Raw genomic sequence first — 21,194 nt, forward strand, 5'->3', positions numbered from 1 at the left:
CCATTTCAGCACCTTGGAACCCCAACGTCCATCAGTACTCCGTGCCCCGCCCATTTCCACTTCAGCTTTAAAAAATAAATATACTACGACAAGACAGCTTTGCGATGTCGGTAACTCTGGTTCTTATACGGATCGCCTCATTCCTGATCTTATCACGTAGAGACACTCCCAACTTTCACTGGCAACACGCACTATGAGATTTTGGACGAAAAGATGTCTCGAAGTTTCCCGACCATGCCCATTCGAGTTGGATTTGGCTGTATTTAGTCTACAACTTAGAGTGCGGAACATGAACCTAAGACATAATTTTCGTCGTGATCATGTTCATACTCGATCGGCTCGATAGGCTCGACTGTTGAGAGACTGCTGAGGTCATTGAGCATCGTATTAAGGTCTCCCAGAGTCTCTGCTACTATGACCATAGTCGACAAACCGAAATTGAGTGATGAACCGAAACCCGTTCCAATCCAGAAGCTTAAAGACGTCCTCCAATGCAGCGGTAAACAGCTTCGGGGAGAAAAAATCTCCCTGTCGCCTGTCGACCTTAACACAGCCCAAATTTCTACCGAATACCGGCTTTCTCATAATCCACGAACGCTAAGTTGTATCTGTATAACCTGCCGCAGCCTATGTATGTGGTCTTTAGTACTAAAGCCCTTTGGGAAACATGCATGTTCGGGAGGCTGAAAGTCGTAGAACCTATTAGCGAGACTATTCGTAATGACTCTCGAGAACAACTTGTAGACATGGCTCAGTACCGAGATGGGTCTGTAGTTCTTGAGCAAGGTATTGTGACCTTTTTTGAAGAACAGAACCACCAATGTGCCATGCCTCTGGCGTTGTACCTTGGTGAATAAAGGAATAAAACAACCGCTGGAGGACTTCAAGTATCGTTTTTACACACGCTTTCAGTTCTGCTGTGATTCCTTCATCACCCGGCGCATTACTGTTCTTGAGTTGATTGTGAGCCAAAATAATCTCGTATAGTCTGACGTCCGGGATATCATCGGTCGGGTCAATTTGGCTCTAGGATCTTTAGCCAAATCAAAAGAAGAAAAAAAGCAAAAAGTAAAGGATTAAAAGTATCCTATTTATATGGCTTTAAATCTAAAATTTGCCTAAAATTCTTTAGCTTGGGATTTTGACCAAACGTTCGTAAAACAAAATCAGGAGTACAGCATTTACTACACTAAAACGTGTAGTATTAGGTCAATTTTACTTTGACTATACAGAGTGAAATACTCGAAAACTACTCCTAGAATGCGAGCAAGCATTGACATATCTACATAGAAGTGTGTCTGTTTTTAATAAGATGGCGCTGTCATATATTTTTACTTATCGTTTATTTTTATTCTCTGAATCTTAATTTGTGCCTATATGAAAACCCTGAAAGGCCCTGAGAGTGGGGTATTCACTGCTTTTACGCATGTATGTAGCACATGCCAATGCTACTCACACATGGCTGATTATACTGATTCTATAAATCAACACACGTTAGTAAGAAGTCTTAAAATAAACCAACGAAACTCTTGACGAAAAAACCATTATTCTATAGTTTCAAGGAACAAAACAATTTACTTCTTAATTCTTAAATCTTAAATCACTTTAAATCTCTGGATAAAACCAAAACATATTGAATAGCACTCACCTTATCAGAGTCGGTGGTGTTGCCACTACCAAACGATGCAAGAGAGTTACGATCGAGATTATCTGTGTCCGTGTCTTCGAAATCTCTGTAACAAAATATATATGTTAAGTTTCTTATGATCAGTTTAGACTATTTGGAAAATTGTGTTTGGAACATGGAAAGGCTAAAAGTAACAATTCTATATTGCCTTTTTATTTACCTCTGGACAAAGCTAATTATGCAACGTTATTTGCAAAGCAAGCTAGAAGACAAATGGCTACCGTAATCATTAATCCGCGTGAGCTAACTAAATAATATGTGTAAACACAGATTCAAATGAGATTACAGTTTAAGAACTTTTTACTATGAAGACGATTTTTCAATATTTTCTGCCAATGGTATGCGACGAATGACCACGCGTCAAACTCTTTAAAAAAATTTTATGTCACATACGCGTGTGTTGGTCTTTGTCATAAATACTTAGAATGCAAAACATTCTAGTTTGTATGGAAAAATAGATATGCTTACGATAACGATATGCTCTTTAATGTTTTTACAGGGTGGTTCCTTATGGAATATACTTATGCATCTTTCAACATGATTTCGTACATCGGTTACACGTTGTATAATATCGGTACAAAAATATTAAAAAAAAAGTTACCGGCTTGACCGCTGTGAACTAGCAGGGCGGGCACGCGCTGGACTTCGAGGCGGCTGCTGTAGAGCCCCGCTGAAGTACGTTTCCTGACAAAAAATATTACAGAATATAGATACCTACGCAAAATTAAAAACTTCATCATCATCATACTTTATTTTAGCGGTTTTGGACAGCATTAATATACTTTATTGGCATATTAGTTGTAACCCGCGGTATTAGGTTTTTTACAAATACCTTGTTTACTCTGTTTTTCTGGGATAAAAAGAAGCCTCCTGTCTTTTTATTCTCTTGACTTTCAACTGACTCTATGTTGAACATTAAGTTGATTGATTGCTTAGTTAGCGTGCGACAGATGAACAAACAAACAATCAAAAAAACATACAAACACACCTTTACATTTATAATATTAACAAAGATAATGAACCACATATAAAACACACAGTATAAAGAAAAGGAGAGAACTACTGTCTAGCCGGCTAGGTTGAACCTCTGTATGACCATCCCTACTGAGGTTTAACAATCTATTTAAAATAATGTAAATGCCACAGCTCTGAGAACGTGTCCGCTAAAGAAACAGATAAGAATTCGACGATTCTGATGGGCTGTAAACTCTTACTGAACAACGGATGCAGGAATCTTATAGACACACTACAAGCATAGCTCGATTCAAACGTTCACATATCAACCCTACACGAGTCGTGCAACGGGTAGGTGATGCTACCCGATGGGCCATAGAATGTAAGCTTGTATTTCACAAATTTCGCAGATTTATCATAAGTTGCAAGCGGACAAGTCCGCTGGTGAACCATAAGTGCGATGACTTTGAAATAGTAACCGCATGATGCGCAAATTCTGACGTCATGGCATCAATATAAATAGATGTCTGAAAAGCAAAATCTGAAAGGCAACATTAATAAAATATTACCTGTATGACTTCCCTGAGGCGACGCACCCATGTTTGTTTGACATCTAGTGAAGGCGCCTTCAATACGATGCGGCAGTCGCTAGCCATGGGTTCCCGACCCGTCCAAACCGAGAACTTGCACTCGTCACCCTCTATGTGCTCTGTCACACCCAACTCTGAGGTCTGCAAACAATCAAACGCATTATAATACCTGTTTTATGTACAGCATAGCGTATGGCCACGCTCGCATTTTGGTTTTTTAAAAATGCTTCGGGAATCGTAAAATTTCTCTGTATAAATAGTATCCTATGCCCTTGAGATGCAGGCTAAATCTGCGAAAGTTTCCGCTAAGATCGGTTTAGCTGCAGTGGAGTAGGTATCAAACTAGTAAACAAACAAACACTTTTTTGCATTGACTTAGTAATGCTAACATGGTATGGATTCTTACTCATAACATAGACAATGAAATTTTAATAAGTCTCTACATATTCGTTCACGATTTTACACAATGTACACCGCATCGCATCATCCGCCCGTGCTATAGCTTCATTTTTGTTCTTTTCCACTTAACGTAAAATATTTTTGAATTTTATAGGCCAATTCATCAAAAAGATTTTGCTATTCAACATCATGCTAGCAATGGATGCGACGCGGTGGATTAAAGGATGAAAGTAGAACAACAAAGAAAAAAGAACAAATTTACTTATTACAAATTGAATGCGGATGAAGTCGCGTGGAACCTTAAAAAATTAGATGCTAAGCAGTTAAGATTGAAAGAATAATATATGACTCCCGGCCGTGTTTAGTATATCAGCATAAAAATTTGGTAAGATAAACATTTTGACAAGTTATTTTCTAACTTCCCCAAAAATGTTCTCATTTGTTGCGTAAAAGAAGGGGAAATGAAAGAGCTCAATTTCGTTAACTCATTTATAATGTTAAAATATGCTGGTTAATTTTGGGATTCAATGGTCTGTGTATCTAAAGACCATATAAACAGAGAAGGTACCTGAATAACAAATATTATAAAGATGTAATAACAGAATTTCGTTTTCATCTTTCATTATTGAACCTATCAAAAAATACTTTCATGAATTCGGGATAAAGAGTAGCCTAACTCTCAAACTAACAATAAAAATACAATTTATCGCTTCGTTGCTTTGTGAAATGTATGAATGTTTGTGTATATTTATACAATACTCACCATGAATTTAGTCTTATAAATGTATTTTGCTTTCCCATGCGTATCCTTGACCTCTTTTGCAAGGAGTAGATGCAGATCAAAGAGGAAAACTCTTCTCTCTCGACATTTCTTGATAATCTGCCGAAGGTCCCATACTTGGAATGAGTCCTGGAGCACCACTTCCCCTAGACTGTCAATTGGAACATCACAGCCTTCCAAGTTAGATAGGTGCATTGCGTCATTCGCCTTCTTCGGTACTGACAGCATAACTTCCAAACCGTCCTGTGAATATAAGTTTAAGATGAATATTTGCTACGTTAACTTCTAACCTTATTAAAATCGTCCTTCTACAGCCGGGTATAATTGACTTTTACGTAGCATTTTGATTCATATTTACTAGGTGACCATTTAAAGACGTTTAGAAATAACACAAATATATGAACTTAGTTTCAGTTTTCAGGTGGTACCTGACAGCGTCACCAATAAAAGATCACGGATGTTATAGAATATGATTACATGGCGTTACTAGTAAAAGGAAATGATGGGGTATGATTACAATACCTTAGTAGATAAAGTGCCATCGCTTTTTTATTGTAATCGAATTTATTACCTAAATAAAATTATTTCCCTACATATTTACTGAGGGTACATAATTTACGCACCTAAATATACTCATTATTTTATAAATAGCGGTATGAATAACTTCCACAGTCGAAGCAATGTGATATAGAAACAATATACATACAAGTTCATCGTTCGATGTAGGTCCAATCTTGTTAGTGCGATAATTATTTAAATACTTCAACATTATCAAAATTACACAATTCTCGAATCCACAAACCATAACATGCCTTCTTTTAACTAAAAACATTTACATCTACACGGAATATTGCACTTACTATGAACACAGGACGTCTGTGATACATTAAAATGAATCATGAGGAAAATATTGGTGAACACTAATCGTTAATTTACAACAAACAGTGAACTAGTTTATTTCATTTCAAACATCACGTTTACTGCAAGCAAGTATAAAAGAGAAACAACTGCTCGAGCCGATAATGCGTAATGGTTTAATGTCATTCCAAAATACTGAAGCTCGTTAAGGATGTTGATAAGTCACCAACCGATGTGGAAGGTAAATACGTACTCAGGTGTATATTGAGTCAAGTTTGCACCATTGATTTCGTGGTGAACAAGCAAATTGGATTGAGCGTGCCACGAACATTGTGGGCGTCGGCAAATTAATAGCATTATACCGCATCTCGTGCTTAGACAACGTTATACTGACCAAAAGCTTGTTATGAAGCAATTATGCCCAAATATGTTACAGGACTTAATTAAAGGAAAAATTTAAGGAAAAAAAATGTACCGTGCGGTAACTACTGAATAATTTATTATCTAAGTTACTACTAACATTTCGCTTGTTTGCGACAATGGTTGCAAATTTTAAATTTTACAGGAGAGCATTTTTCAAATATTATTTTCAAATACTAGACTAAACGTAAAAAAACATTGACATTTTCTGTTAAGTCTTCCACAAATGTCCAAAATGTGGCAAAAATTTGATTTAGGCTTATTTTAGTTATGTAATCCTTGTCGCAAAGTAGCGATTTATTAAAATCTGAGTAACATATGCTTTGAATACATTTAACAAGTTAAACAGTTTGAGGGATTAAGTTCCAATCAATATGCACTTCTAAAGACAAGACTAAGTGCAGGCGTGTTTTTGGAAGAGAACGCGACCAAGATGCAAAAAAAACTTCAAAAAATTCCTCTATTCAAAGAATTCCCCATACACAATACGTCTCAATCACACGGTTCCGTGTATTTCTATTAGTAATTTTAGTCATAATTTCATTCCCGTTGCTACAATAGATAAGGAGTGACGTTTAACTCACAAAAGGTTCTCAAGATATACCTAACAAAATTAAATATAGAAAATTCCCGGGATTAATTCTATTATTTCTTATTTATAACGACGTCCTGTATACAGCAATCTGAGGCGTAGGTGCCTCATGGTTGGTTTGTTATCGCAATTTCACTAAATATAGAATTAGGAAGATAATTATCTCGTCCTCGTATTAGTATATAATTCTCATATTTATTAAAAAAACGTTTATAATTAAAAACTAGACCATGAGCAAACGAATAAGTCGATCGTGAATATCGTATCGATAGCCTACTACTATGAATACATAGGCGTAATGAGTATGAATCATAAAAATAAAGTTTAAAATGGTACTAAATATTTTCTTGACCTTTTCATCAAAACCGTTAATATAACAGCTGATACGATAAATGTTTGAGACCAAAATAGTACACAGAAAACGATCATTTAAAAAATATATAAACCGGACCAGTCCTAAAATTCACAGGTTTTTAAGTCTATAAATCGGTCTGATCCGGTATAGATTATGGATATCGACTTTTCATAAACTATTCCATTTAGCAGATTTTCCAAACATACTCTCTTTGTGATATATGCCATATCATTCATTTCATAACAATACCTAAATACTATGCAATATATTTTATTTTATTTAAACTTAATGTACTTTATGGCCTATCTAGCCACTCACCAGGAGTTTACTCCTATCTTGATATTTATTTTAAATCAACACAGCCAAATAAATAGTAGCTTTATACCGATATATTTATATATCAAGACAATTTAACACATACACATCTTTGCTTCAGATAATACGGCTATTGGGGAATTCATGACAGGGGCCACCTTTATCTAATCGCGACGTCTTATCACTGAAGGTGAATTGCAAAATGATAAAGTGACGCAGATACTGTTAAACCGTACTATTTAATTATTATACAACCTGAATTTAAGCAGGAGTATTATAGACAGGGTATATAGTTCTTTTAAGTTCTACTGAAGTTTTGATATACGTTTCTTTGTAAATATGATGTGATAAAAATTTAATATGAATCAGAAATACGATTTAACTGTGATTGTAAACAGAAGGATGACGGTTCGTAGATAAAGAGGTATCGAGGAGATTGGAGTATATGGAAACAAGCACTTTTGCATCTGCTGCTCTTCCTTATCTTAATCGTATGAGGATCTAACTTCCTAAAACTTAGGTTCTGTTCTGCAACGATAATGAAGATGTTTTTTAACACCATTTCCAAATAACCTTGGACGTTAAACTGAGCGAGCACATCTTTAAGATAGTCGGAAAGGACATTCATTTGTCTTTTTAAATCATATCTTCTTAGTTTTATTTGTTTTACATATTACATTCATATACCTGACATGTCGTAATTTGTATAGCCTAAGAGACGCAACATGGTTATACAAGCACGTCCATACTAAGCAAATTGGAAACTAAATTTTAGACTGAACACATATAACTTGGAAGTAGTCTTGATCATATTTTACCTTGATTTCTCCTTGCCCTTCTGCGCAGCACGCTTGTAGGTCCTTTAACAATAGTTGATATTTCGTTATCCTTTGCACCGGTTTTATAAGATACGCTGCCAAAGGATGCTCCAGTTTCTTTTTACGTTGTACCCTGTTGAATAACGCCTAATTAGTAAAGAACGTGTAACAATAGTAAACAATGCAACAAAAAGCTTTAGATAATACCAAACTAATCGAACTTCCCCTGATAAGCCAAAATACGGCTTGTAAAATGCCATTTATTCCGGTCAGTTTTGTCTGTAAATCTTAACACGTGGCCACTGGGGAATATATGTCAGTATGACTCATCTTAATAAATAAAGTTGCGCATCACAACGAGAAAAACAGATTGAAAGGAAAAGCTATTTACGTCAAACTATTATATATTATGTATAGCATACGACGGCGACTTTTGCTTTCAGCAAGTTAATGTGTACAATTTTTTTTTTGTTACATAATAATACAGAATGTCTTCTGTTATTATTTTGTAACAAAAAAAAAAGTTTTGTCTACTATACGTTTAAGAATATTTTTATAATTATAAATTCTGTAAAATTAAAATACCGTGTTAAATAGTGCGGTGCTGCGGCGTTTTCTACCACACTATGCTTTATTCGATTAAATTTTTCAAAGTAAGCTAAAAAAAAATTATTTTCAGCTTTGCCACGAAAAACAAGTCCCTTATGAGATAACTCTAATGTCTGTCTGTCTATACGTACGTGAGTAACCACAAATTTACACAAATACTGAGTTCAATCGTAAGAGTCTATAGTTATAAACTCTTACGATTAATTAAGAAGCTTTAGCTAACCAGAATAATAGATACATGCTTTTCGTGATAAATAAAACCACTCGCTAGTTAAAGAAACCTACAGGGTACTTCCCTATGACTAGTGGCACAAGTGATCAACATTCGAAAACCAATGATTCAAGCACTAACATATAAAGTGAATAGTTTAATATGAAAATAAAGCTGTATTTGCTATAGTCGAGTTTTCGGAGCGAAACGTGCGTAGAGGGTACATTGCCGAAGATCTGTTTGGTGTGGAGTACAAGGATTGAAGAAATTATAAATTACACCATACAGATTCTCCTGCTTTTCGCGGACTATAGCAAATTAAGCTTTATTTTCATAATATATCATGGATTTCCGCAAAGTAACGCCTGCTTCAATCCAATAAAGAGAAATTAGTTATCCTTTCCAAAACAAAGAATAGGTATTATATTTTTTATCTTAAGCAAATAAAAACTAAATATTATTGTCTTCCAGGCAAGGGCCCGCGGCGATCAGACTCGTTATTCATAAACGCTAAAAGTTTATCAATGCATTTCCAATAAAGTTGGAAACTATTCTCGACTTCAGATTTGGCCTTTAAGTAAACAGGTATACTTAAATCGCAACTCAAAGATATTTGTCCTTTTTATTACGAGTAATATTAGAAATCACGGCATCACAGTTAAGCCTAAAACTATAATTCAATTGGCATTATATTGAAGTTATAATATAAAAAATTGAAATTTAATTTTAATATAAAAAGTTATTTTTACTCATAGTTGCGAAAGTTCTTACATCTTGTCAAGGAAAGCCTGAAACCGACAAGAATGGAAAAGTTGGAAGAGGCTTTTGTCGTTAGACGAGCAGATATGATTAGTTTGAAATTTTAATCTGAATAGAGGATTATATTATAATTATTATTATATTACTAGCGACCCGTCCTGGCTTCATTCGGGTCCTGCCGTCCTGGTTTTGAATGTTGCGCTCGCCGCTTTACAAACAGCGGGAGTGACTTTGTATTAATACTATTTAAATGCTACACACATCTTGTCAGACAAATTTAAAGTGTGCCTTAGATGCGAGCGCAAAGATAATTAAATTCTATCACTATTTCACCTGTCAAAATAATCCCCTGCATTTTGCACGACGGCTGCATTGCTGTCAGGTTTGTTTCGGCAATATGAGACGTACATATCGAACTCGCGCGCCCAGGTCACGAAACAATGACCGACATCCTCCGGCATAGTCTCATACTTGTCCAGTTCGCGTAGGAATACGCGTTCGTGGAATCGGTGTATCTCTTCAATGTTGCCGAATATTAACTCCTCCTAAGAGAATGAACATAAATCAAATGAAATTCCATCTTATCAAAGTTAACTTTTGAAATATTTGGTGCCGGAATCCAGGGATTTCCAATTTTATTTAACGATCAATTTGTCTATGGTATTTCTAGTCAATCGTATCGTAAATTAGGTCATTCAAAACAACTCATTTTGGCGATCTTCTCAACTTCAAAAAATCTACCGTTGCAAAAATGCGTCGCGCGTGAACGAATCGCAAAACTTATCGTATTTTATCTAAAAGTCCCTTTATCTGGTAGAAGATCAACGAGTGTCCAAGGAAGGTACGTACGTGCATTGTATTTTTGTTGCCTATTTCAAGTGTTTAACATCGTCATTTTCAGATCCAAAATTAGGAGTCTGAATTCCCACTGCAAGCAACTCGCACCTGGTGGCCCGTGCTAGACCACCAGGTGCGAGTTGCTACATTATTTGGTGGAATTCCGAGAAAAATCATCATCATCATGTCAGTTAATGATGGTAAAATAGGTATTTTGTAGGGAATTTCAAATACTACGGTCTTGTGCCGTTTCGGTACAGTCGGAAACGAACCAAGAAATAATCTCATTTAATTTATCTGTATTAGCAAATTTAGTCGCTAATTAGTGATATTCGACTGACACTTATGCAGCTAGAAGTCTTTTTAACATGTATAAGCTGCGCTTTTCGGTGCGAGTTTGTATTTCCAGCACCTTGAGACCCCAAAGTCAATCGTTCTTCAGAGTACCAACTCATAGTACAAAGAGCGCCACCTAGTAACAATACTTAGAAACAGTTATGACAGACAGCGCTCTTTTTATACCATATAAATCGTAGATTAATTTCAAGCAAATGAATAAGTAAACGTTGACGTAGAAAATCTCGCACTTGGCCCCTTTGTTTCACAACCCTAAGCTATCTCAGTAACTCTGAAGAAAAGCCAAAAATCTTCTAACAGAAGAAATTAACTTTTATGACGGACTAGCTTTAGTGAAGCTCACTGACGTAAAGTTCAAGTTTTAACTAATCGTGAATAAAATGTATTACTCCAGGGTACACTATACCTCCATTAAAAATTTTACACAAATCCGTTTAGAAGATTTTTTATGAAAGAGACACAAATATCCATACTTCCTCAAAATCTTTCACGTTTATAATATAACATAATGTACATGATTTAAAGCTTTTATCAGCCCGCCCAGGAGATCACCCACCTTTCCTTGAAGTGCTGAGGGCACAGCAGCGGGATCCGTACGCATCTCACGCAAGTAGCATGTGATACAGGTCTCCAGATCTTTAACGTATGCGCGCTCCGTCTGAAGCAACTCCGCCATTATGAATCTGTAAGAATGCATTTTCTTTAATTTATGTCCAAAAGAATGCATTGCATGTTACAAGGAATAATTTCATCTAATGACCAACGCTTCTACGATCTTGGAAATAACTCGAACCCTAGCGGTCTAACCATGCACAAACTAATGCTTTTGTTTTTAATCCCGCGGCTAAATGTTAACCGCAGCTTTTCTGGGATAAATATTATACGACGCCAATCTCTGGGATTAAGCTATTAAAATATAACTTGCTTCAACGGTAAAGGAAAACATAGTGAGGAAACTTTCAAGACCGTACCGAGTACATTGTCGCTAAACCGAGTATTCAAGTCAAGTGACAAGTGACAAGTGGCAAGTTTAGTAAGTCCCGTATCCACGTCGCAAGTGTCTTTTATGCAAGTTTAGAAATCTCATATACATATACAGGTCGCAAGGGTCTTTTATGCAAGTTTAGTACGTCTTGTACACAGGTCGCAAGTATCTCTTATGCAAGTTTAGCACGTCTCGTAAACAGGAAGCAAATGCCGCTTATACAAGTTTATACATCTCGTATTAGGTCGCAAGTGTCTTTTATGCAAGTTTAGTACGTTTCGTGTACAGGAAGTAAGTGTAGTTTATACAAGTTTAGTACGTATCGTACAAAGGTCGCAGGTGTCTTTTATGCAAGTTTCGTACATCTCGTATACAGATCGCGTGTGTCTTTTATGCAACTTTAGTTTGTCTTGTAAACATGAAGCAGGTGTCGTTTATACAAATTTAGTACGTGTCATATACGGGTCGCAAGTGTCTTTTATCCAGTTTAGTAAATCTCATATAGAGGTTTCAACAGTGGTGTGCAGTGGTTTTTGTCCTATTTTGTCTAATAAGTTACTTTTATGGCAATTAATCAAAAAGGAAAACTGGTAGTCTTGTATAATTTCCAGTACCATTCTATCGCGTTTCTATGTGCGCAGCCGAATAACTCGGTTTAAATGCCGAGTACGACTAATTAAAAAACTTCCGAGTATGCAGTGTAATAAACGAGTTTTCGGTCCATCACTAGTTTAAACAGTCGAGCCAAACAAAGGTATCAAACAAACAGACACTTTCACAATTATAACATTAGTATCAAACGCAAGGATGGTACGCACTCTTTGCGTCGGGCACTGCGTCGCTTTTCGTCAGCGTGCGCGGCGGGTGGGACCTCCACGCGCGGCTCCGCTTCGCTAGTCTGTACTGAACTGAGCGACACGGCGACGCCGGAGTCACTTTCCGCCTCACTTTCACCGCCTTCCATAGAACCGCTGAACTCTGCATATCTAGACAAAATAGAAATATTACATTTAAAGGTCAGTTTACGAAATTGATATTGTGTTTCAACCTCTTCGATACTTGTATAAGTACCTGTATCGAAACATGAAACATCATTAACTAAGGCGAGATTGATACCAAATCATCCATCTTTACATAGCTAACAACTCTACGATTTACAACATTAGTTATTTTTTTTTTATTAAAGTAGCATTTACAGTTGTATTAACTTTAATTCGATGCAGCCTGGGCTTAAGAATTTGACTGCTCCATATCTTTTTGTGAATGTGGTAATAGGCCAATAAAGGACAAAAGCCACAAAGTATATATATAACAATAACTGACGGACCAATAAATTGGTACTCGTAAGTGGAAAACCATCGCCTATAAACTGAGCACCACTTGCGGGGCACACAAAAAAAACGTCCTGCAACGTACCGCCCTGACTCCATCCACCTGAGGTGTTGATACTAAGCCTTATGTGCCAGTAATTATGCCAGTAATTACACCGGCAACAAAAAAACATAGCGAAAATGCTACTTTGCGCCAAAAATAATACTTCCTCTAACGAGCTCTGACACAAAAAGCACTATCAACTTGGTTTTTTTTCTTCTCACAATCTTATCAACATCTTCCATTCATGATCAGCACTTAAAGATTTGTAAACTTGTAAAAACCTTTCTTCCTCTAGTAAACAAGGATGCAGAATCATCATATAAAGTACAGTTATAATGTTTATATGTTATTTCTGTATAAAAGGGTCACAGTGTAGGTGGATAATCTTCCAACTGAATTTGCGGATTGCACGTTACCTAACTAGATGGCGCCACAAGATCTTACATCGCACTATCGAAGTATTAACAAATGAGGGGCAAAGATTAACAGTTGGACCTCGACCCCTAAAAACACAACACCAGCTCGGAGGAAGATCTTCCTCGCTCGGAGGAACGCACCAATGTGCGTTCGAACGCATCACTGCGCACTTCCCATACCAGTGTCATCTTAATTAAAGTGGAACACGATTTCTAATTTAATTGAGAATTCAACATACCTTGCATCAACTGCCGCCACCCATTCCTTGATCTGCACAGCATGTGGGTGACCCTTTTCCACGAGTCCGTCCGCTAGTTGCGCGAGCAGACGCACGCGTTCTCTCGACTCCCGCGCCACCCCGCCGGCTGCGGCCGCTGCCGCTGCGCCGCACCGCTCTTGCGTTTCACGAATCCACTCAACAGCGGCGCGAGCAGATCGCTCGAATAGAGCAAACTGCTGGCACTGCTCTAAGCGCTTCTTGCGTACCGTCCAGTGCTCTAGTACCTGTAGAGAGCAATCCCACATTCTTGATAGCAGCAATAATTCAAATTAATATAACCGAGCTATTACCCGCGTACTTCGTTTCCGTTCATTACGGTCTTTTACCAGTCCCATAATCATTTAGTAGCCCATGTAACTGCCGTCCTTTCAGTTGATTGGTTACTCAGTTAGGGCGTGAAGAAAGGAACAAATTTATAATATGTTGACGGAAGAAACAAACACATTTATAATGTGAGTAAGGATGGACGTGTGTCGTGTGATGAATATAATATACTAAGTAAACTATAAGCCGTTGGTAGAGTCAAACAATTTACATACTTCATGTTTCAACCATGAAAATAGAGTACATATAAACAGCAAACAGGAATCGCTTTATATTTCGGCATAAATTGCATATCTTGAAAATTTATTCCTTATTTCGTCCGTATCGTTTCTATTAAACACAAAAATGTTTTGCACCTTGTCAAAAATCACTTCAGTATTTATTAAATATTAAAACAGCACACCACTAATAGAGTTAATTATTTTTCATGAAATGTGTTAAATTTAAAAGTAAATTATTGAATAAAATAGGAAATATATTTACTGGTTGCAACAACATCATGATTATACTCGTTAGCATCACGGTTTGGAGTGTTTAATGTTTCGCGGAGCGTAACCGCCGCGCCGGCCTCATCACCAGTATTACCATTAAAAAAATAAACGCCATTGTCTCTAATTTTATTTCATAAATCCGAACTAGTAACGAGCTAACTCCGAAACCACACAACGATCACTAAACATTTGTTCTCGCCAATAGTTGTAGCGTTAACACAGAGCGGTAAAGAATTTATATCATAAATATTTTTGCGTGACAATCCTAATTGTCTGAATAGGTAAACAAACAATGCCCGATCGATATCACATTTCAATGTTGTTTGCATTTGATGTATTTGCAGTGCAGTGAATACTACCATGAATAATGTATTCTGTTAGATCGGATCTCGTAGGTTCAGGGCTATTTGTTATATAACATACCCGGAAAACAATGGAAGACTAGATAGTTTATAAATAGAATTATATAATTGTAATAGCGGTGTAGTCCAAATTTCCCTTCTTTTTTTTTTCAAAAAATCACAATTGTATCGAGAATCACATACATTTTTTTACTTAGAATTATTTCTACATACAATATGAAACAGCTATTAATGGCTGAGAAATCATTGTGCTTATACGATACTTTCAAAGGTTCTTATAAATACTTTTTTTTTTTTTTTCTTTTCTATTCCCATTTTAACAGGGAGAAACTTACGTAGCAACTTTTAAGTTTCGCAAAAAAAACATTACATCTTATTCCCACGGCATCTGGTACGATACCATTACAAACACGTCTTCTCAAGACACAAACAGAATAACTTAATAACATCAGAAGCCAACATAAACTAGTGGTACACATAGCTAACCAATTTTATTATTAATATTTTTCAATAAACTACTAAATGCCATCATAGGTATATATAAATATACCTCTGTTAATTTAAATTTAATTATTAAAACGTCAGTTTGTTAAAAATCACACTTTATCATGAATTATTACGTAGCTGTATTTGATAAATTTACATGACTGGTGTGCTTTTCAATTAAGGTCTTTTAGTGGTCACTGTACCACTGGTTCAAGAAACTCATCAACCTATTCCCCTAATCGGCTTCTCTGCGTGATAATTGCAGAAAATTTAGCTTTCTGCAACGATGTCGCTTTGCGGCATGTCTCTGTCGGTAATGAGACACGGTCGAAGCCTCCCACCTCCTGTCTGTATTGACTCAACGCACCTTGTTCTCTTGTGCGAGCAGCGTGTCTAAAATTGCTCGCGTTTGTTCATGATGCGCCTTGCTAGCTGCGGCCGTCTGACCGTGTACTTGCGCTGAGCGTGCAGCGTACTTGAGGAACGTTTCAGCGGTGCGACGAGCGAGCGTACACGCTTTCAGGAAAGCCTCCTTCTGTTCGCCGTGCTTCACTATTAAAGCAGCAACCTGATAAGAAAATTTATTATTAATTTCTAACCCAACATTATTATCATACACAGGCATCCTCTTTATTTATTTCTATTTCCCGACTAGTACCGAGAATTTGTTAACAGAAAATTTATAGCTTCTTACAACTTTTTGGACTCGATCCAGGAATCGAGAAATGCACCTCGTTGTCCGTAGTCCAAGCTGCTAACCATTATACCAAACGAAGCAGTTTAACCATATAAGCGTAAAATTCTTATCATGAAATAATGCTTCTCCCGTTAAACCCAGATAATGAATATATCATCTTTTAGAATGCCTGACGCGTCGTTATTTTATACCATAACATACCCGCACTTCATCTAAAAAAGATTGTTAAGTTGCTTTCCTATTAGCCTTTTTGTCACTGCTTTAGTAACTATATCGTTGGTAATTTCAACATTTTAATATTGCTAGAAAGCACTTTTTTACGATTTCGTTCTAAGTCGACTTATCACAGTGTACGTACATTTCAATAATTAGCACTGATTGTATACAAAAAATAAAACTGCAATTTCTCTTCAGAATAGGAACTAAAATCGGCAAGGAAAACAAAACTCCGCGGCTTTATGGCAGCATTGAAAGATTTAGACTGGCGATATAGTGACGGACATTCGATGTGATGAATAAAACAATATCTCTTATCATATTTCATAAACAAAAAATCCCTGCGTCAGCCCCGGTAACAGAATGTCGATTTAAATATTTATAGCAAAGAACAATAGTAATGGTTTCAAATCATATTTTAGAACATTCAGTCTCAAAACGCAAGTCTATTTAATCTCCGAACCTCCGAGCTCATGTGTGCTCTTTCAACATTTTAATGTTAATTGATTTACATAACATACTAATCAACCACAGTCAAAAAAACCCTTTTGAGAAGATTTCAAAATTCCACGATCTTGTTCTGCTTGCACTAAACAGCTCTCTGCGGCTCGCTTGATTTCGTATGTCCCTCCACATACTGAGGGTGTTTTTCTATTTTTATTGTTTACAAGTAGGAAACCTAATGTTTAGGTAACTTCAGCTTTTTAACTATGTCGAAGAGCTCTGGTTGATCTGGGTCTTTCTGATTTTATCGCGCAGTGTAACTCCGGACAGAGCTCTTTTCATCACCCGCTAAGTGATTTACTAGTATTTTAATGAGGTTGATAATTTGATAGTAAGCGCCCCATTCCCCTTTCGAAGGATTTCAGACAATGTATACATACTTAAAACCAATGATATCATGGTTAAATACCTTTGATAGAGCATTTAGAGTAATTTCTATAAATATAGATCCTATTGTTCAAATGAGAACAAGCCTTAATCCGTGTTTTTCCTCCATTCATTATTTTCCAGTCCATAGTTATATGGCATAAACAATGGGCTAGGGCTCTGATGGCAGAAGTAATTATGGCATTAGTGCGCGCTGCGTTTTCTATAAGCGACGCTTTCATTATAAATACCATTTCAGCCAAATTCTGATCTGCTATATAATAAAACTGTACATTTTTCTACTAATGGAAGACTGTTACATAAATAATGAAATTATTTGACGACTTAGAAGTGATTTTTAGTATTTACTAAGTAGTAAGTACATAAATGAACTCTTATTATCATAACATCAGGCGTGTTATAATTTAGTACAGATCTGTAAAACTAGTTTTTTTAGAAGACCGATCCTAACTGATTTTTTTCATTTAATTCTAAAGTTTATACCGTGTTATTTGCCCGTACCTGAGATGCTTTATCCAAATTCTGCGTATGCTCATCGGAGTCAGCAGATGAAGAAGCATATATATTTGAAGTGGAGGATGCAACCGATACTGATGCTGACGCGGCGTTGACAAGTGCGGTCGTAGATCCACACCAGTCCTCGTCGCGCCGGTACTCCCTCTCCAGGGAATCAAGAACCGAGCACACCTGCTCTGCGGTCTTGTAGAAATTGAGGGATGCCGTCACCAATTTGTGGCGTTCTTCCGCGCATGTTACTAGTCGTTGCCACCTTTCGGTCACTTCCTCCGATATTTCTCTGTAAGATCGAAAGTGTTTTCAAACATAATTTAAGAAAGCTGGAAGAGCGAAGACTAATAAGCAGGAAGAGTATCGCATGAAATATTTTTTTGCATCTCACTAACGCTTATATTCTAATCGTCGACGTCTCACGGATTCGTCCTCTCTACACAAGGACTCTATATTTCAGAGTGACTTCTGGAATTATTCGACTTAGTTTCGGCTTTACCTTTAATATCATCGAGCCATTCAACATTACAGGTTTATATATTTCAATGTAATTGATAATCCATCGAAACGCACAAAGTGTTTTTCCCCCTAATTACTAAACCGCACCGCATGGATCCTTACGTTTTCTCTGTTCTACAGTGAAAGGGCATATTCTAGGCAAGCCCAATCCACCTTAAGCTTTGATTGCACTTAAGCGCTATTAAGCCTGCACACTTAATATAAAAGAAATCTTAGATAACATATATATGTTATCTAAGATATAATACATAAGATATATAACAATCGTTGTGTTTAAATATTAATATATAAATAATTGGGAGGTTTTCCTTATAACACAAATGACCTATATTGCAAAATCTCCGTCAAGCAAGGTCAACAAAAAACTTTCGCTTACCTTATGGTATGGGGATCATAATGGTTAGCGGCACGTAGAGCATCTGCTCTGTATTTAACTTGCACGGCGCTCGCGTGTGTCTTCTCCACCGCTACTTGAAACTGGTCGTGCTCTCGCTTTAGCTGCTCTGCCTCGGGCAATGTTCCCGGGATTGAGAACGAGGCGGATAACATAGCTTCACCATTTCTAATCCAACTGACCACTTGTGCTGCATCCTTTTGGAACTGGCCTGTTCATTTAAGTAATAAGTAATTAAAAGATTATATAAGAGGATATGAAGACCACTTTTTGCCATAAAATTATGGTATTTAGTTAAAAAAAAATTAAAAGTTCTGATTGAAAAAACTTAAGAATTTAAACTTCTTGTATTATAGATGCTTTCTCAATAAACTCCGGAAAAGCAGTTTCATTTCTACAACATAATTACAAATAATTATATAATTCTTCTTCCGTCTTCTTGCCCTCATCAAACACTTGGTCCACCACAAGTCTTTCTTCGACTACTCACTTCTTTCAGATGTCAACTCACTATTAACAAATCTATAAGTTTAAAAGTTTTAGAGTCCTTACCGAGCTGAACGCACTGTTCGAAACGTGCGCGTCTCTCTTCGGCTAATTCCTCCAAATCCAATTGTCTGTCGTGTAAGAATTCGAGTAATAGCTGCACACGAGCCTGCGCGTCCGTTGGTGCACCCTCCGAACTGTCCGCACTTGAAGCCATGACATCGGAGGCTTCCGCAATTGCCGCCGCCAATTCTTGACCTTGTTGTACCACCTTTTAATGAAAATAATCTTTTTTTACACTTTACGATTACAAAATAATATCTTTGTCTGAAGTTAAATCGATGCTTGAGATATTACGGTTCTTTTCTGAACGCATATAATAAATGAAAGAAGGAGAAGAAGACAAAAAACTTTATATTCTATATCATGTTTAAAAGAAGTTTAAATGTTGATAATATAACTTTTTCACAGCTACGCCGCTGAATTGAACTTGCTAAAATTTGGCGCAGAGATATTATTGGAAACAGAAAGTAATTTACAAGTGCCTCCGATCTAAACACCAAAACGAATACTTGGTATCAAGGTCTCTGGCAGCATGTCAATTGTGACCTAAGTCAAATCTCTCAAGTCGTCAAGATTTGCTAGTCGATTTTAGGTTAGTCAACCACCTGTTACATGGAGTGGTGTATGTACGTGAAGAAAATAATCACCTGGAAAGTGGCATGCTGCATCCTAGCCACGCTCTCATTATGAGCAGCGAGGGCTTGTTCCGCTTGTTGAGGGTCGCGCGGTGGCTCTGTACGTTGTAGTTCATCACCCCATAATTCGAGCCGTGATGATACCTTGCAAAATAAAATTAGCCATAATCACAATTATCTTTTATTTGCCTCTGGCCGGTTGCAGTATTTGACTACGGATAACGAGGTCCTAGGTTCAATAACAGAGAGAAACAATTCAGCAATGTAATTCTTATTCAGGCTTTGTCCTGATGGTGATAAAAGTGCTGAATTAGGACAAAGGTATACTACTAAATCAATTAGTATTTTTACTGTTTTTATTGTTCAATTTTATTGGTCAAAATAATTATTAAACTTTGCATACTTTTAAATAATAACTATATACAGTTCTGTCAATTTATTTCGATTTGACCAGTATATTAACGGCACATGTAATTCTTATTATGTCCTACTAGCGGTCCCTCTCGACTTAATCTGTGTATAAGTCACCTTTAAAAGATAAACATGTTGTCGCGGACTTTTTTTTTAGAACTTTAGAACTTTTAATGGGAATCAACTATGAAGTACATGATTTTAACCGTTTACGGGAGCTCTCTAAAGGCAAAAAAAACCCCGAATCTGAAACATTCTTCATGATGCTAATGTTGTTCTTAGCTGGACTATAGCCTCAATAAATCCTATCCAACACTGAATGAATCTACCAAATCAGACCCGTAGTTCCTGAGATCATCGCTTTCAAGTAAACAAAAAACCCTACAGCTTTATATATTAGTATAATATCACCGGTGGACGTCTTGTGGTCAAGATGATTATGATGTTGATCTCAAAGTAACATTCACAATCCACTGAGATATTGAAATGCGAATATTCATATCAGCAGCGAACATGCGCAACGTAATAAATTTGGAATTTAATTGTTTAAAACAAGTAAAGCGTAAACATAACTGCCGTTACGGTAGCGTTATCAATTTCCACAAGATTTCCACTGTAAAAAAACTACTGAAAAACAAACTTAAAAAAATAATATTTATCTGCCTCTAATGCACTCTAAAACTGGTCTTCATTGACGGAGAAAAAATTATAAACAAAATAAATAGACACATACAGTCCATTAAAAAAACCTACTCTTTTTTGAAGTTGGTTAATAAATCGGATAAATAAACATCGTCAGATTAAATATCAAGTTTAAACTTTTGAAAGTGTATTGAAAATTGATATGCAACATAAACTGCATTTTGTTTACATTGACCTGGGTGTCGTTTTAACGCTACGGAATGTTGATTAAAGAACCTGCAAAAATTGCTTTCATAGGCATAGATTTATGTTAAAGCTAGTCTTTTTATTCATGAACGAAGCTGAACATGGAACGAACGTATGCAAAAGCTATATCAAAATTAATGGAAATATTACAAAACGCCATACTTCAAAATTTTATTATATGACAGCCACTCTTACCTCACTCATAATTGCTTAATTGTTTTAGTAT

General features: G+C 36.5%; 1 protein-coding gene across 4 annotated transcripts in view; it reads right to left on the minus strand.

The window, feature by feature from the left end:
- Positions 1-21,194, minus strand: part of LOC120636262 (kalirin) — a 167,141-nt gene that overhangs the window by 106,134 nt on the left and 39,813 nt on the right. For all 4 annotated transcript variants that reach the window (XM_039907654.1, XM_039907652.1, XM_039907653.1 and 1 more), the window contains exons 16-29: positions 19,682-19,813; positions 19,038-19,242; positions 18,468-18,696; positions 17,567-17,861; positions 15,629-15,829; positions 13,557-13,822; positions 12,346-12,513; positions 11,099-11,225; positions 9,682-9,893; positions 7,770-7,902; positions 4,394-4,654; positions 3,211-3,372; positions 2,289-2,371; positions 1,649-1,733 (exon numbers count right to left, since the gene is read on the minus strand). In XM_039907654.1, coding sequence (XP_039763588.1) covers positions 1,649-1,733; positions 2,289-2,371; positions 3,211-3,372; positions 4,394-4,654; positions 7,770-7,902; positions 9,682-9,893; positions 11,099-11,225; positions 12,346-12,513; positions 13,557-13,822; positions 15,629-15,829; positions 17,567-17,861; positions 18,468-18,696; positions 19,038-19,242; positions 19,682-19,813 — 2,559 coding nt within the window. The remainder of the gene's footprint in view (positions 1-1,648; positions 1,734-2,288; positions 2,372-3,210; positions 3,373-4,393; positions 4,655-7,769; positions 7,903-9,681; positions 9,894-11,098; positions 11,226-12,345; positions 12,514-13,556; positions 13,823-15,628; positions 15,830-17,566; positions 17,862-18,467; positions 18,697-19,037; positions 19,243-19,681; positions 19,814-21,194) is intronic.

This window comes from Pararge aegeria, chromosome Z (genome assembly GCF_905163445.1).
Source record: "Pararge aegeria chromosome Z, ilParAegt1.1, whole genome shotgun sequence".
In the NCBI taxonomy this organism is placed as follows: Eukaryota; Metazoa; Arthropoda; class Insecta; order Lepidoptera; family Nymphalidae; genus Pararge; species Pararge aegeria.